Source organism: Eriocheir sinensis, chromosome 65 (assembly GCF_024679095.1).
Source record: "Eriocheir sinensis breed Jianghai 21 chromosome 65, ASM2467909v1, whole genome shotgun sequence".
Classification (NCBI taxonomy): Eukaryota; Metazoa; Arthropoda; class Malacostraca; order Decapoda; family Varunidae; genus Eriocheir; species Eriocheir sinensis.
The window spans coordinates 664,337-681,625 of record NC_066573.1 but is presented as its reverse complement, the minus strand read 5'-3'; the positions used below and the strand labels follow the sequence as shown (position 1 = coordinate 681,625).

General features: G+C 44.2%; 1 protein-coding gene across 1 annotated transcript in view; it reads left to right on the top strand.

Moving 5' to 3' along the window:
* LOC126987492 (mucin-17-like) overlaps nt 1-17,289 on the top strand; it is an 89,859-nt gene that overhangs the window by 47,950 nt on the left and 24,620 nt on the right. Inside the window, exons 7-9 of the mRNA XM_050844457.1 lie at nt 3,084-3,203; nt 5,903-5,980; nt 14,875-15,003. Of these exons, the coding sequence (XP_050700414.1) occupies nt 3,084-3,203; nt 5,903-5,980; nt 14,875-15,003 (327 nt within the window). The remainder of the gene's footprint in view (nt 1-3,083; nt 3,204-5,902; nt 5,981-14,874; nt 15,004-17,289) is intronic.

Below are 17,289 nucleotides of genomic sequence, written 5' to 3'. Positions count from 1 at the left end.
GCGCAGGCGAGTGTTTATAGTGGCGCCATCTTGCATTGGCTCATGCTGCCCTCCTGGAGCTCATTTTTAATCCTAGAATCTAGAGTCCGGGTTGATAGATGGTCTTCTGGACAGCATGTGGGTAGTTTTAAGCCACTCGGCAGCAGCTGAAAAATCCCAGCTTGGTGGCACCGGGCGGGGATTGAACTCGTGTCGTCCTGAATGCGGTGCCGTCACGCTATCCATTCAGCCACCGCCTCCCCCTGCACAAATAACGATAGAAAATTAAAGTTAGCGCTAAAGCTGTTATTTATTGATGCTCTTTTTTTTTTTTTTTTTTTCCTTTTTGCCATAGTTTTTTTTTTTTTTGTACAGCAGAGGAGTCAGTTCAAGGGCATAAAAAAAGGTAACAAATGTTAAAATAAAAAGCCCACTACTCACTGCTCCTAAAAAGAGTTAGAGGAGTGGCCGAAAGAGAGGTCAGTTTGGGGAGGAGAGGTGTCCTGATACCCTCCTCTTGAAAGAGTTCAAGTCGTAGGCAGGAGGAAATATAGATGAAGGAAGATTGTTCCAGAGTTTACCAGCGTGAGGAATGAAAGAGTGAAGATGCTGGTTAACGCTTGCATAAGGGATTTGGACAGTAAGGGATGAGCTTGAGTAGAAAGTCATGTGTGGCGAGGCCGTGGGAGGGCGGGGGGGGTCCGAAACTACGACAATACAATGCGGTGAGTACAATAATTTGGCGACGCTGCCCTGGGGGTATGCTGCCAACACCCTGCGAATCTAAGGGCAAATAAAGTTGCCCCTAGCTCGTAGGGAGTCTTACGGACTAATAAATTCAAAAGTGGAGACCCAGGGGAGGTGCCCGGGAGAAGGGGGCAATAGCGTGGAGGGGCGGAGGAGTTATGGAGGGCGATGAGTCAGCAACTTGGCTTAAAACTACCCACATGCTGTCCAGAAGACCACCTATCAACCCGGACTTTAGATTCTAGGATTAAAGATGAGCTCTGGGAGGGCAGCATGAGCCGATGCAAGATGGTGCCGCTATAAACACTCTCCTGCGCCAGAACGGGCTGGACTGACCATCAGGCCCCACCGGGAAGAAGCCTTGGGCTGACCATCAGGATCCACCGGGAAGAAGCTTACCGGCACAATAGGCCACGACGTAAAAAAAAAAAAAAAAAAAAAAAAATGCTCAACAGCTATCCTACCAAACTCGTGTCAGGTTATAAAAGGGTAAAAACACCTGTGCAATGGAACTGCAATGGTACTTCGTGATTCGAACGCCTTTCAATTCGAACAATTACCAATTCGAACACATTTATCAAACAAATTTTGTTCTCCAATTTGAATGTGCTTCGCAATTCGAACACAGAAAGAAAATTATAACAACACTGATAAGACCAAAACTTGAATATGCTGCAGTTGTGTGGTCACCTTACAAAAAGAAGGATATCAGAAAGTTGGAAAGGATACAGAGACTTGCAACTAAAATGGTCCCAGGACTATCAAATATGATGTATGAAGACAGATTGAAGGAGATGGACTTAGCAACACTGGAACAAAGAAGGGAGAGAGGAGATCTGATCACACTGTATAAGTTGGTAAATAAGTTTGATGAGGTGGATAGAGATGATCTCTTCTTAACTGCAAGAATGCAGGGGCTGAGAGGACATGGGAAGAAACTTAATAAAGGAATCTGTTTGAGTGACTTGAAAAAGTATAGTTTTCCACATAAAAGTGTTAACACATGGAACAGCTTGTGGGAAGAGGTGGTGGAGGTGAGCAGTGTCCAACAAATGAAGGAAAGGCTGGATGAATGTAGATATGGAGACGGGACTATTAGAGCTTAACTCAGGCCCTGTAGACTACAAATAGGTAAATACACACTCTCTCTCTCTCTCTCTCTCTCTCTCTCTCTCTCTCTCTCTCTCTCTCCTTTTTATTGTGCGGCTATTCAGGGCTGCATCAAGGCATGTGCAATAATATAGAGGGCTTTGTAGCCTGCTGACTAACTGCAATAGTCTAATGCATTGCTTCTATTGGGCCCAGAATGCCATTGCTGAATCCTAACACAATGGGAACTGTTGTGTCAGGGTTTGGTAAAGGCATGTTCTCATCTTGTGGCAGAGTCATGGAGAGAATTGTTATCTCATAGGTTACTGCAATTAGTTGGTTGGCTACAAGGTCCTCTATATTTTCACCTTGGTGGTGCCTTGAAGAGTGCCACGCGAGAGAGAATGGGGTGGGTATGTAGTGCTGACTTGCCTGATGGGTGAGCCTCCCATAACCCACTTAGCCAGTGGGATACCTCTTTGGCCGACTGGTAAAGGAGTGGCTCTCCCGTTACGCTGGTTGCGGGTTCGATCCCCGGCGCCAGCAAACCTTTCCTTGTCTGGATTAATTTCTCGTGTGTTTCGTTACACGCAGAGGACGTGTGTGAGTGTAGAAAAGTGTAAATTCTGGCATTTCAAGTATAAGTAAATCAGCTGATTGAGGGTGGAGTGGTGTGGCTGCAGGGGTGCTCTGCAGTAGGGGTGCAGCACTGCTGGAGCATTGGAGGAAAGTGAACAGTCACCCAGAGCTGGTATTTCAAATCTTACACCAATTCTGTTTTCACAATTTTTATTGATTTTATTGATTTTTTTTATTCTTTTTTGACCAGCCACATATTTGCTGGATGCTTGGGGTTGCTGGATGCTTGGGGACATGATAATCAGGGTTTTATCATATATAAAAAATTTCTTTAATATATGATGTATTATTACATGTGTGTGTGTGTGTATAATTAAGGGCAAAAAATTATGAAAAATAGGCTGTCACTGATATGCCACCCACATTCAAATTTCCTCATGATGTCAATTGTTCTAATTTTGTGAACATGCATTTTGAGACTCGTAGTGTCGACTGAAATTTCACAAAATTTGAGGGAGTACTTTATTTGCAACCAGATTAAAATGACTTACCATCAAATTAATATAGAAAGTTTTGTTTTAAAAAATGTAATGTTGTAAAATATATATTTGTACTTTTCATACATAGAGGGATTGAATATCTGATTACCTTTCTGTACTCATTTCTTCTTTTTTTTTTTATATTTGCAGGGTATTTATGGAGATCTGACGCCTTCTGTTCCCCATGTTGTCAACATTGACGTTGACAGCGGAACTGTCACTGTAGAGAGTCCACAGGACACAGATTTTCTCAGCTCTGTTCGTGTGCAGGTGAGGATCTTTTATATTTTTTATTTTATTCTCAATAATATGAGCACAGGAAATGACTTTTAACTATTGATGATTGATAATTACCGTATTTGATGGCTTATAAGACGCACCCCCAACTTGAGCTGTCATTTTTTTGGGGGAAAAAAAAGGTTTAAACTATGAGTTTCTGTTGAAGATTTTTTGCCTGACATTCGTCGGCCTCACCACTAACAGGTCATTTTTAAAGTTTCATATGTATTCTGATCCTTACTAAATCCCAATATTTTACATTCAAAATGCCTGATACTTGCTGGGACCTGCCAGAACTGGTCCTTCTTAGAGACTTGTTGAAGCCACTGCTTTGAGGAGTAAACTAACATGGCGGAGACTGCGTGTGTATACACGCATTGAGAGAGAGAGAGAGAGAGAGAGAGAGAGAGAGAGAGAGAGAGAGAGAGAGAGAGAATTTTACATAGATTTACATCGAAAATCAGACCACACAGACCCCATGGTCCAGACTTGGTGGTCTGTCCTTAAACCTAAGTGATTTTACATTAATCAGATGGCTCCAAAACGTTGCTTTTCTACTCTAGTTAATATTAAGTTCAAGGAAGTGATGGTCGAGCTTGTTTTTAAAGGAGTCAATCGTGTTACACTGGACCACTGATGGTGGGAGCTTATTCCATTCTCGCACTACAACGTTGGTGAAGAAAAATTTGGTGCAGTCTGAATTTACTTGTCTACATTTGAGTTTTATGCCATTATTCTTCGTTCGCAAAGTGTCATCGATCACAAACAATTTTGTTCTGTCTACATTCGTGAAACCATTAAGTATTTTAAAACATTCGATCAGTTTTCCTCGGAGGCGACGTTTCTCAAGAGAGAACATGTTAAGGGTGGAAAGCCTTTCTTCGTAGGATTTGTTGCAAAGGAAGGATCATTTTTGTTACTCGATGCTGAACACCTCCTAGTTTAGCAATGTCCTTTGCATGGTGGGGAGACCAAAACTGTACCGCATATTCCAAGTGGGGTCTGACTAAACTATTGTAGAGCGGAAGTATTACATCTTTATTCTTGAATAAAAAGTTTCTTTTAATGAAGCCCAACATTCTGTTCGCTTTATTTGCTGCATCGATGCATTGATGTGAGAATTTGAGGTTTGACGCGATTTTGATCAACAAGTCCTTGACGCATTGAACGCTTTTGAGTTTAACGCCGTGCATTTCGTAATCGAACTTCTTATTCCTCGTTCCAACTTGAAGGACCTGGCACTTGTTTACGTTAAAGGGCATCTCCCATCTATCCGACCAAGCTGAAATTTTGTGCAAATCCTCTTGGAGGCTTTGCCTGTCTTCGCCAGTGAGAACCGAGTTACCAATCTTTGTGTCGTCTGCAAATTTACTAATGCGATTATTGAGTCCAACATCCACGTCGTTGATGTAAATAATGAAGAGCACTGGGCCAAGAACCGAGCCCTGAGGGACGCCACTAGTGACTGGCGCCCACTCTGAGTTAAATCCGTCAATCACAACTCTTTGTTGTCTGTTGCTCAACCAATTCGCGATCCATTGGTTTACTTGACCGTCAATGCCTATTTGCTTTAATTTATAAAGTAATTTATGATGTGGGACTTTATCAAACGCTTTCTGGAAGTCAAGATAGACTACGTCCACTGATTTGGTTACGTCATAAATTGAGAAGAGATCGTTATAAAAGGTCAGTAGGTTTGACAGGCAGGATCTTTTGTTACGGAAGCCATGTTGTGAATCCCCAATTAATGAGTGGCTTTCGAGGTAACTCACAATTTTGTCTCTAATTATGCTCTCGAGTAGCTTACCTACAATTGAAGTTAGACTAATGGGTCGGTAGTTACCTGGTATTTTTTTTGTCTCCTTTCTTAAAAATTGGTGTCACGTTAGCCTTTTTCCAATCCGAAGGGACGATGCCTTGTCGCAAGGACATATTGAATACGGTAGTGAGGGAGGAGAGTATTTCGCTCTTTGTTTCTTTAAGCAGTATAGGATATACTTTGTCGGGTCCGGGACTTTTATTTGTTTCAAGTAAATGGAGAGCTTTAAGGACTTCATCGGTTGTTATTTCAAAATTAGGCAATGCATGCTCGAGATTTACAATATTACTGGTGTTGGTGGTAGCGAGAGGAAGACTGTTAGTATTAAACACCGAGGAAAAGTAATTGTTTAAGAGGTTTGCAATGTGTTGGCTGTCAGTCACTAGTGCACCGTCGCTGTTTGTTAAAGGTCCAATACCACTTTTGATCGCCTTTCTGTTTATGTAACTGAAAAAAGATTTCGGATTATTTTTACAGTTGGCTGCAATATTTTCTTCATATCTACGCTTTGCCTGACCTACTAGTGTTTTTACTCGTCGCCTGGCATCATTATAAAGTCTAATGAGAGAGAGAGAGAGAGAGAGAGAGAGAGAGAGAGAGAGAGAGAGTGTGTAAAAACATCTGTATTTTGTTGAACGTTTATCTTTATCGCAGTGTGGCAGTAAGAATTATTATCTGTGGCCCAGCCTGGAGAGAGAGAGAGAGAGAGAGAGAGAGAGAGAGAGAGAGAGAGATTGGTGACACTTGCAGCTACTCCTTTGTGTGTACAAGTCTTTATTTAGTCACAGCCTCAAGTGTGTAGGCCCATTTACATAACATCATACATTGACTGAACAAAGCTAACTTATATCTTATTGGATTCTATTGGCAGGCACCAGTTCCTGGACAGATGATCATGGCTGGTGACAAGTATGTTTATGCTACTGTGGACTCTTCTGTCCTATCTCAGGTAGGTGGTTAGAGGTGATCTGTTTCTGGTTGCTTTACTGGAGATGATTAATATGAATTATTAACCCGGTAGCAGCAACGGGCCAAATTTGTGGCTTCACCGTGTAGCAGTGACGGGCCAAATTTGTGGCTTCACCATGTAGCAGTGACGGCCCAAATTTGTGCCATGATATTTACCCCCCAAAATCGATGATACATAATCTGATCACAAATGCTTTAATATATATTATAAAATGGTTTGTGTGAGGGGTGATTTTTTCTCATTTTTATCGCTTGGAGGGACCATTAAAAACATGATCCCCGCTGCTGCCGGGTTAAGTGGATCTCTTTTATCTATGGCTATAGATGATACCATCTAGATAAGTAGTGAATAACTAAATTCTCTGCATTGAATTTAGCTAGTTTTTCTTAATAGCATTTAAAATGACTATCTTTTCTCCATTTTTTATATATTGTATTTACCACATTTGCTGAAGTATAGGATGTTGAAAATTTATGTATAAAATTACCTCCCATTAAATATAATTATCATTAGGGAGAAAAATTGCACTCAGGTAATTTGCACTTGGGTTATTATTTGAATAAGACACTTATGATTCGAATTTGAGACCGTTGAACCAATAAATGAGAGAATTAACCTTTATACTAGCTATTCAAAGCTGGTGTATTGGCTGACGTGCCAGATAAGTGAGGTCATGTTGAAGCTTCAAAGCTTCACTGTAACTCTCGACACGTATGCTTGAAGCACAAAGCTGTCTTTCCTACTCAAACCTTCGTCCCGTCAACATCTTATAGAGAGTGTTACGGGCGGTGTTACTGTCTCGCCTTAGCCACCACGTCTTGGATTATTTTTTCTCTGTACGTATGTATGTAGTGCGGCGACTGTGCCTGATGAACGAGCCTCCCATAACCCACTTACCCAGTTGGGTACCTCTTTGGCCGACTTGGTAGGGAGTGGCTCTCTCATCACGCTGGTCGTGGGTTCAATCCCAGCCCAGGCAGCCGGTGAATACCCTCTCCTGGTCTTGATTAATTTCTCGTGTGTTTCGATACACACAGAGGTCGTGTTGAAGAAAAGAAAATAGAAAAGAGAAAAATGAAGCTCTCAGGGCATGACATGTACATAGACTAGAAATGCTCAGCGTAGCATAAGCAGATATACGCTGTCCATGGCTTAGGCCTCCCAGGGAAAAAACATCATTCACCAGAGCTGGCCCACCACATCTTCCTGCCTCGATCCATTCACCTACTTCCTCCCGCAAACTATGACCTTTGCATTTCAGCCCGGAATCATGGCAAATCTATTCTCCAACTTACCAAAACTTCTTTTATCAATAGAAAATGTCAACACCTTGCTTCTAATTCTTCCCGTGACTTCTGGCATCTAGCCAAAAATATCTCCTCCAATTTCACTTCTTCCTCTTTCCCTCCTCTCCTTAACCCTGACGGCAGCACTGCCGTCTCATCTGTCTCTAAGGCTGAACTCTTCACTCAGACTTTCTATAAGAACTCCACCTTGGACGATTCTGGGCATATTCCTCCTACTCATCCCCCCTCTGACTCCTTTATGCCTGTTATAAAGATTCTTCCAAATGCTGTTTTCTATGCCCTCTCTGGCCTCAACTCTGAGAAGGCTTATGGACCTGATGGACTGCATCCCATTGTCCTTAAAAACTGTGCTTCTGTGCTGACACCCTGCCTGGTCAAACTCTTTCGTCTCTGCCTATCAACATCTATCTTTCCTTCCTGCTGGAAGTATGCCTTTGTATAGCCTGTGCCTAAGAAGCGTGACTGTTCCAATCCCTCAAACTACCGCCCTATAGCTTTACTTTCCTGTCTATCTAAAGCTTTTGAATCAATCCTTAACCGGAAGATTCAAAAGAACCTTTCCACTTCTAACCTTCTATCTGATCGCCAGAACGGGTTCCGCGTTCTACTGGCGATCATCTTGTTCTCTTAACTGATTATTGGTCATCCTCTCTTAGCCGTTTCGGTGAAACTTTCTCTGTTGTGCTAGACATATCGAAAGCTTTCGATAGAGTCTGGCGCCAGTCTTTGCTTTCTAAACTGCCCTCTTTTGGATTCTATCCCTCTCTTTGCTCCTTTATCTCCAGTTTCCTTTCTGGCCGTTCTATCTCTGTGGTGGTAGACGGTCACTGTTCTTCCCCTAAACCTATCAACAGTGATGTTCCACAGGGCTCTGTCCAATCACCCACTCTCTTCCTGTTATTCATCAATGATCTTCTTTCCATAACAAACTGTCCTGTCCACTCACACGCCGACGACTCCACTCTGCATTATTCAACTTCTTTCAATAGAAGACCCTCTCAACAAGAAGTACACGACTCCAGACTGGAGCCTGCAGAACGCTTAACCTCAGACCTTGCGATCATTTCCGAATGGGTCAGAAGGAACCTTGTGTCCTTCAATGCCTCTAGAACTCAATTTCTCCACCTATCAACTCGACACAATCTTCCAAACACCTATCCCCTATTCTTCAACAACACTCAGCTGTCACCTTCTTCAACACTAAACATCCTCGGTCTATCCTTTACTCAAAATCTCAACTGGAAACTTCACATCTCCTCTCTCGCTAAATCAGCTTCCTCGAGGTTGGGCGTTCTATATCGTCTCTGCCAGTTCTTCCCCGCGCAGTTGCTATCCATATACAGGGGCCTTGTCCGCCCTCGTATGGAGTATGCATCTCACGTGTGGGGGGGCTCCACTCACACAGCTCTTCTGGACAGAGTGGAGTCTAAGGCTCTTTGTCTCATCAGCTCTCCTCCTCCTACTGATAGTCTTCAACCTCTTAAATTCCGTCGCGATGTTGCCTCTCTTTCTACCTTCTATCGATATTTCCACGCCGACTGCTCTTCTGAACTTGCTAACTGCATGCTTCCCCCCCTTCTGCGGCCCCGCTGCACGCGACTTTCTACTCATGCTCATCCCTATACTGTCCAGATCCCTTATGCAAGAGTTAACCAGCATCTTCACTTTTTCATCCCTCACGCTGGTAAACTCTGGAACAAGCTTCCTTCATCTGTATTTCCTCCTGCCTACGACTTGATCTCTTTCAAGAGGAGGGTATCAGGACACCTCTCCTCCTGAAATTGACCTCTCTTTCGGCCACCTCTTTTGATTCTTTTTTAGGAGCAGCGAGTAGCGGGCTTTTTTTTTATTATTGTTTCTTTTTTTTGTGTGCCCTTGAGCTGCCTCCTTTGTTGTAAAAAAAAAAAAAGTGCATTTAAACCTATTTCCCGTGTGTTACTTGGTCGATTAATGTATTGCCAAGTTTTCCATAAGTGACGCGGATCCGTGATATAGGAAATTAGTTTCATGTACTGCTGTGTCGCCTCATCTCACCTGGACCACGTAAGCTGTGACCTTGGTTGAAGTTGGGAGTCCGCCATTACATTCTAGGGCAAGTCAATTACCTGTATCCAGTATTCTAACTCCTAGTCGTCCTATGATACCCATTTAACCCTCTCACGCACCGTAAGTTTCCAATAAGTTTCTGTTTGACTCACGCTCAGGCCTGACCGGCCCTATTTTTGCCGCCGCGATACTCTACATTCCTGGATGTATTTTACCCTCACAGATATATAAATTTGGTATCAATGGCTTCATAAAGACTTGTACTAGAACATGCACAAATAAAAATAGAGGAAAATAAACAATACAAACTCGTTTCAAGTCTCCTCATAGAGTATTGGAGACAATAAATCCTAAATACCAACTCTTCCCCACTCGCTAGCTTGAAATTTTGTGGGCCAACTTTTTTAGCCGAATATATGTTTCGAAGTGGAATTTAGTGAGGACTCTTATGGTATCCTTAAAATTCTCATACGCCTTTTAGTTCCTGAGTTATACCAAGAAAACTGTATTTTTTTCCTCTCCCGTCAGAGTAGGCTAACAACTAGAAATTGCTCCAGGTTCCTTAGAAAGGTTGCCATATGTTACCATTAAAAAACTTATCCCAACAAATGACGCTCCAAATTTGACGCACTTCCACCGAAAACTTAATTTTTAATAATTTTTAAAACTTTTATGACGTGAAACGCATCGTCGTGCGCGAGATGGTTAATTTTTCACACTGGTCCTTTAAACCGGATATGCGGAATTACTCATTGCTCCCAAGCATAGTTGAGAGTCAGGGATTAGTCACCCAACCATAATCCCAAGTAGCCTATCATTACAGGGCAATCGCTAACTATGTGCCATACCCTTAGGCCCAAACGGTACTCGTGCCGTTTGTAAATACGTAAATAATTTATTATTGTGAGACCCGGGACTGATAATTACCCACGGTTCTGGGAAGTGTTAAACCCAGACTACCACTTGTTAATTATCGTGCTAGGGGTTGATGATAGTTCTGAGTCATACGTGGAACAGTCGGCTGAGTTATTTACACTCCTAAGACCAGTGAATCATCCCTGTGGAGTTGAGAACCATAGACAGTGTAGATACATCCAACCTGGGAAGGCAGACAACACATTTGGAACAAGTCAATGGTGCCATTAATTTTAATTGTAAGCAGTGGGCAACTGGTAAAAGGTGGAGGGAAGAATAACATGATAACAGCCTATGTACCCCCTTAAACCATAAGTTGGAATGAAGTAAGATATAACACTATGCTGGAAAATACAATGCAGCCACTGACAGATGAAATAATAAATATTAAAAAGGTAATATTAACAGGAGACTTCAATTGCAAAGAAGTGAAATGGGAAGATTTTGTAATGGAGGGTGGTGAAAATACTTGTCGAAATAAACTTTTTTTTTTATTTATTTATTTATTTATTTATTTTTTTTATATGTTGCGGCCTATTGCACCGGTAGGCTTCTTCCCGGTGGGGCCAGATGGTCGGCCCAAGGCTTCTTCCTGGTGGGGCCTGATGGTCGGCCCAGCCCGTTCTGGTGCAGGCGAGTGTTTATAGTGGCGCCATCTTGTGTTGGCTTATGCTGCCCCCCGGAACTCATCTTTGAGCCTCTCTTTGGAGAGGTTATCTAGAGCCCAGGTTGATGGGTGGTCTTCAAGCCAGCATGTGGGTAGTCTTAGGCCACTCGGCGGTGACTGAAAAACCTCAGCTGTGCGTCGGCCAGGATTCGAACCCGCGTCCCTCCTGGAGCTCCAGAACGCGGGGCCGTCATGCTAACCACTCAGCCACCGCCTCCCCAAGCTGGTAACAGATAACCTGGTGATGCAGTGGGTGCAAGAAGAAACAAGACTTGACCTAATTTTCACAAAAACGTGGAGTTAACCCCTCCAACACGAGGACACGTACAGTACCCTCTCGAGTTTCGCGCTATCTGAGTTTCGCGATCCTCGAGTTTCGTGGTTAGTCCTGAATTCTTACTATCCCAAGTTTTGCGCATTATCACCCCGAGTTTCGCGCTGCTTTGACATGGATGGGTCACGCCTACTTACCATTGTCGTCACGCATGCTGCCTTAAAAGGTAGTATCACACTAGACGTTTTCCTCCAAACTTTGTGACTATTGCAATAGAGCCGCCTCCTCCCCGTTGCATTTGGTTCAACTCAGCGCAGCCTCAATACCACGTAAGCCCCCGACTCGAGAGGAGGTGTGTAGCTTCACTCTGGTTATGAGCCTCTTTCATGAAAGGTGAAATAGAGAAGATGAAAGCAAGGAGAAATGAGAAGGGTGTGGGGAGGGAGGGTCAGAAAGGAGAGTCAAGTTAGGGCTTTGGTCAGGACATGACCTGACTCAGGTCAGGTCTGGTCCATACCTGTCACACACATACAGAAGGTGAAATGAGAAGGATGCGGGGAGGATGGAGCAGAAAGGAGAGTCAGATCAGGGCTTTGGTCAAAACATGAGCTGACTCAGGTCAGGTCATGTCCTGACTTGTCACACACACACACACACACACACACACACAGAAGGGGAATGAGAATGGTGTGGGGAGGGAGGGGCAGAAAGGAGAGCCATATCAGGGCTTTGGTCAGGATATGACCTGACTCAGGTTAAGAGATGACCTGACTCTCCCTTCTGCCCCTCCCTCCCCCCACCCTTCTCATTTCCCTTTGTGTGTGTGTGTGTGTGTCATGACATGACCTGACTCTCCTTCTGCCCCTCCCCCCCACACACCCTTCTAATTTCCCCCTATGTGGGTAACGCACACCCGGAAAGGTTGCCGGTTGCCCAAGCTGTCACCAACGCGATCGGAAGAAAAAGGCCCAGTGTGACACCAGCTTACGGACAACTGACAACTCGCTCCCGGATGGGCGTATAGGGGTTGCCAGTAGCCACAACGGTTAGAGTAAAACGGCCAGTGTGACACCGCCTTAAGGCAGTGAGGCCGCTGATTGGGTGAGCGCCGGCGATGACGTCATTGGACTCCCCGCGAATAACAAGCGTGTTTTCAGAGCTCGGCCAATCGTAAGGCTTCATCTCTGGCTTTAAAACGACCCGTTCTCTCTTCCTGTTTTCTTCTTTTTTCCAAGGTACGTATTTTGAGATAACAACTGCGTAGAGGAGGAAAAAAAATGAGCTCCTGGGGTCAGCATGAGCCAATTATAATGGCGCCTCTATAAATACTTGCCTGCACTATGATGGCCTTGGGGCCGACCATTAGGCCCAGAAGGATAGTCTACCGATGCAAAAAAAAAAAAAAAAAAAAAATCTCCACGGGTCGGAACAAATATGTGCTTTTTCAGTGTTTTCAATACCTTGAGTTTCACGATCCTCGAGTTTAGCGCTATACCTTTGGAACGAAGCGAGCGTAGAACTCGAGAGGGTACTGTATACACTCAACCCTCGATTTGCTGGACCTCCATTTGCCGGATTTCGGATTTGCCGGACAAGAGTCCGTGGGGTAAAAAAAAAAAAAAAAAAAGTCTGGGACAAGTCGATTTCAAACTACCGCGCCAGACAAAGTTCGCAAATCGGGCACTAGATGGCAGCGCGGGCGGACATACACGTCTAGTACTGGACTGTACACAAGTCTGCCGCGTCACACGAGTGTTGTGCTTACGTGCTTGTCGTGGATACACCTCTTCTTCACAACGATGCCACCCAAAAACCCACCAAAGAAAGTAAGCGCAGCTAAACCTGTGCACCTTTCTGTACCTGTATATAGTATATGTATGTTGTATATGTGCATGTTGTAGAAGGTAATATATTATATTACAGGACAGTATAGGACAGCTATGCGAGGTGTAGTCCGGGGGTGGGTTGTGTTTCCCGGACATATATAGGGTAAAGTCCGGCAAGGGGGTAGACCCCCGGACATTTTCCATTGCCGGACATTTGCCATTCCCGGACAAGCCTTCCCCCCTTTTAGTCCGGCAAATCGAGGGTTGAGTGTACTGCGTCCTTGCGAGCCCGTACCTTATCCGAGGACGCGCATACTGCGTCCTGATTCGCTTTAGCCAGCATACGAGTTATTTCTTTCTGGATATTGTACGATTGTTTTTAGGATGTAGGTTGGATATGATACGATGTCTTATTTGACTTTCAATGTTATTATTGTGTAATAACGTAAGTGTGTCTTGCGCGAATTTGTACACGACAGTAACAATCAATTCTAACAGAAAATAACAAAAATAAGAAAAAAGAAATGATTATGTGTATGTGTGTGGAGTTCCTCTTCCCTTGAGTTGCCAAGTGGTTGGCTATATAGTGCATTGTCTCACCACCACCTCAGCTCAAGGACGTGGCTCGTGCGGAAGCTACTACCTCCCCTCCCTGGTTCCACCTCACATCCATCCCTCTGCCTCTGTTCTGTCTTCCTTCCTTCCTTCCTTCCTTCCTTATACCTCCTCCCTGCAGTGTGTGTGTATGTGTGTGTGTGTGTACTTACCTATTTGTAGTCTACAGGGCCCGAGCTAAGCGCTAATAGTCCCGTCTTCATATCTACATTCATCCAACCTTTCCTTCATTTGATGGACACACACACACACACACACACACACACACACACACACACAGAAGGGGAAATGGGAAGGGTGTGGGGAGGAAGGGGCACTAGTGAGTCAGGTCATGTCCTGAGGGAAGCCCTGACCTGACTCTCTCTTCTGCCCTTCCCTCCCCACACCCTTCTCCTTTCTTCTTGTTTTGATCCTCTCTATCTCTCCCTGTTTCCTCCACTCCTGTTCCTTGTCCTCCCTTTCCTCAAGCTGTATTGTTTTTATCACTCACTCTGTCCCTCACCTCCCTTTCCCCTTCTCTGTATTTACCTAATTGTGCTCTAAAGGAAATGAGCTACGCTCATATTGTCCTGTCTCTTAAGTATTCTTCCGCCCTGCTCAACAAACTAGTTTCTATGGTGAAGTTCGTATTTACGAAGCAAATGTCGGAAGACGAAACAAGAATTATAGAATCATTTATTTGGACATCGTCATAACGATGAAACATCATAGGTCGAGACAGTCGTAACCCGTGAACCTCCTGTATAGGATGTGTTTATAAGAGTGTGGGAAAGGTCAATAAGAGTGAGGGAAAGGTTTATAAGAGTGTGGGGAGGGTTTATAAAGCCTTAAAATATATAAAAATAATTAAATAAATATAAGGTCGCTACTTCGCGGATTTTCGCCTATCGCGGGGGTTCTGGAACCTAACCCCCACAATAGATGAGGTATCACTGTACGGGCAACCGCGGTTGCCTGCAGCCCCAATGGATGGAGGAAAACGGCCAATGTGACACTGCCTTTTAAGGCAGCACACATGACGCCGACGGTAGATTGACATGACCCGTACATGTCAAAGCACTGTGAAACTCGGGGCGATAATGTGCGAAAGTCGGGATGGTAAGAATTTAGGACTAAGTGTGAAACTCGAGAATCGTGATAGTCGGATAGCGTGAAACTCAGAAGGATACTGTATCAGATAGGTGCCCAGCATGTTAGAGTAACAATGATGCTTTTCTTTTCAGGTGAGATCTGGGGAAAGGATGATGCAGCTTTCTCAGGATGTTGTTGGGGTGCCCTTATCCCTTCCTGTGGAGACTTCTACGTGCTCTCCATTGCAAGGTCTGGTTTATGTGACCACCACTACTAGTCAGGTATGACCATCCTATACCTGAACCCATTTTTTAACCATGTGACATGCCCCGAGATTTGACTTTCTACTTTTCTACTACTCAATAATCCCCACACGTCCTCTGCATGTATCGAAACACACAAGAAATTAATCACAACAAGGAGAGGGTATTTGCTGGCTGCCTGGGATTGAAACCGCAACCAGCATAAGGGGAGAGCCACTCCTTACCGAGTTGGCCAAAGAGGTACCCCACTCACCAAGTGGGTTATGGGAGGCTCCCTTATCAGGCCTAGTCACCACACTACACGGCTATCCCCCTTATGTAGATTAATTTCTGTGTGTTGACACTGTCCCTTTGAGACATAACTCCACAATGTCCCTTTGAGACATACCTCCAATATTCCCATTTTCTATTAACCTCAGAGAGCATGGGCCATCCTACATGTTACCCCTTCAGGGAAACTCAACAGAATTGCAGGGGAGGATGCCCACCGCTATACCACCACTGTCATGCCCCGAGATTTGATTTTCTACTTTTCTCCTACTCAAAAATCCCCACACGTCCTCTGCTTGTGTCAAAACACACGAGAAATTAATCAAGACAAGGAGAGGGTATTCGCCGGCTGCCTGGGATTGAACCCGCGACCAGCGTGACGGGAGAGCCACTCCTTACCGAGTCGGCCAAAGAGGTACCCCACTCGCCGAGTGGGTTATGGGAGGCTCCCTTATCAGGCCTAGTCACCGCACTACATAGGCTATATATAGTTTTGTAATTAATGAACATAACGATTTTCATTAATTGGTTTAATGAATTTACAAGTATGTAATTACAATTATTTTGATAATTGTCTCAATTATGATTAAATTATAAATGACACCCCAGCTTTGACGGCCCCGCATTCCCACCGGCCTTGGGCCCCACACACCATAAATCCTAATGAGTCTGCTGGTGTGTGTGTGTGTGTGTGTGTGTGTTTGTTGTTATTCAATCCATGTGTTTATGTGGTTGAGTCAAGATGGGTGGGTTGGCTGCGCACGCGCAGTGATGACAATGAAAACTGGCATGGAGGAACCAGAGGTGGGCGTGGTATTGAAAAATCAGTAGTGCGGTTGCGGTAGTGCGATACTTTTTTCGGAGTAGTGTGGTTGCTGTAGTGCGGTCCCTTTTTTTTTCTTTCCCAGTGCGTAGCGGTAGTCAATACTCAGTATAAAAATAAAAAAAAACAGTGACTATCCTGGCTATCCATTGACTAACTAGTAACTTGTGATACAAAAAAAAATGACTGGGGGAGGAAGGGAGGGAGGTAAGGGAGGAGGAAGGGGGATACAGGGGAGTAGAGGATGGGAAGGGGAGGAGGGGGAGGGAAGGGAATGCAACTTTCCGAGGGAAGAGGGAGGGGACAGGGAAGGGGGAGGAGGAGATCAGCGTCATGTGAGAGAGGAGGAAGTGGTGGGTGGGAAGGAAGGAAGGAAGGAAGGAAGGAAGGGTGGTGCAGCTGTAGGGATATGGGGGAGTGAAGAGGAAGGGGAGGAAGTGGAGGAATATTCTCCAGCATTTGAGCGAAAACAAAAGATTACTAATATAGGAAAGTCATGACGGGAAGAGTGAAACATTATTCAAACTGTCCAACATATTAAGACAAAACACATCAACTGCAACTGTTAACAGCAGCTCCCGTGGGAAAGCTTAAGCCCTGGCGTCTCAGGCTCAGCGAAGAAACTACGTGGAAATTTGAACGTGGAGATAATTATAATAATAATACAGTGGAGACTCAATACTTGAACTTGATTCGTTCCAAATGGCTGTTCAAGTATCAAAAAGTTTGACTACCGATACCTATAAATCAGGTAATTCGTTCTAACCTTAGCAAAACCTTAAGTTTACAAAAATTTCAATGTAAATTTTTTTATAATTTTGATTTGTACTTACCGTAAGTGAAGGCTGGTGATGGATAACGTAGAAGAGGAGGGGAGAAGGGTAGGGAGGAGGAGGGAGTTTATTCGTCGGAGGACGAGTCACTGTCTGGTAACTTGTCTCCTGGTGTGATTCCTGTGAACCCACTAGTGGAGGGCTGTGGCTCACTAACACTTGCACCCTCACTAGATTCCTTTTTCAACAAGAATCTGGCTAATGTGATCTGCCTTTGCCTTTTATTCAAAATGTCTCTGAAATGCTGCATCAAATTTTCATCAAACTGGTTATGTTTCTGTGTACGGCAGCAATATCAGGGTGGCACCTCTCCATAAAGTTTCCAAACTCTGTCCACTGCCGCAAATATTTCTTGATCTCTGCAGTGGAGACTCTTTC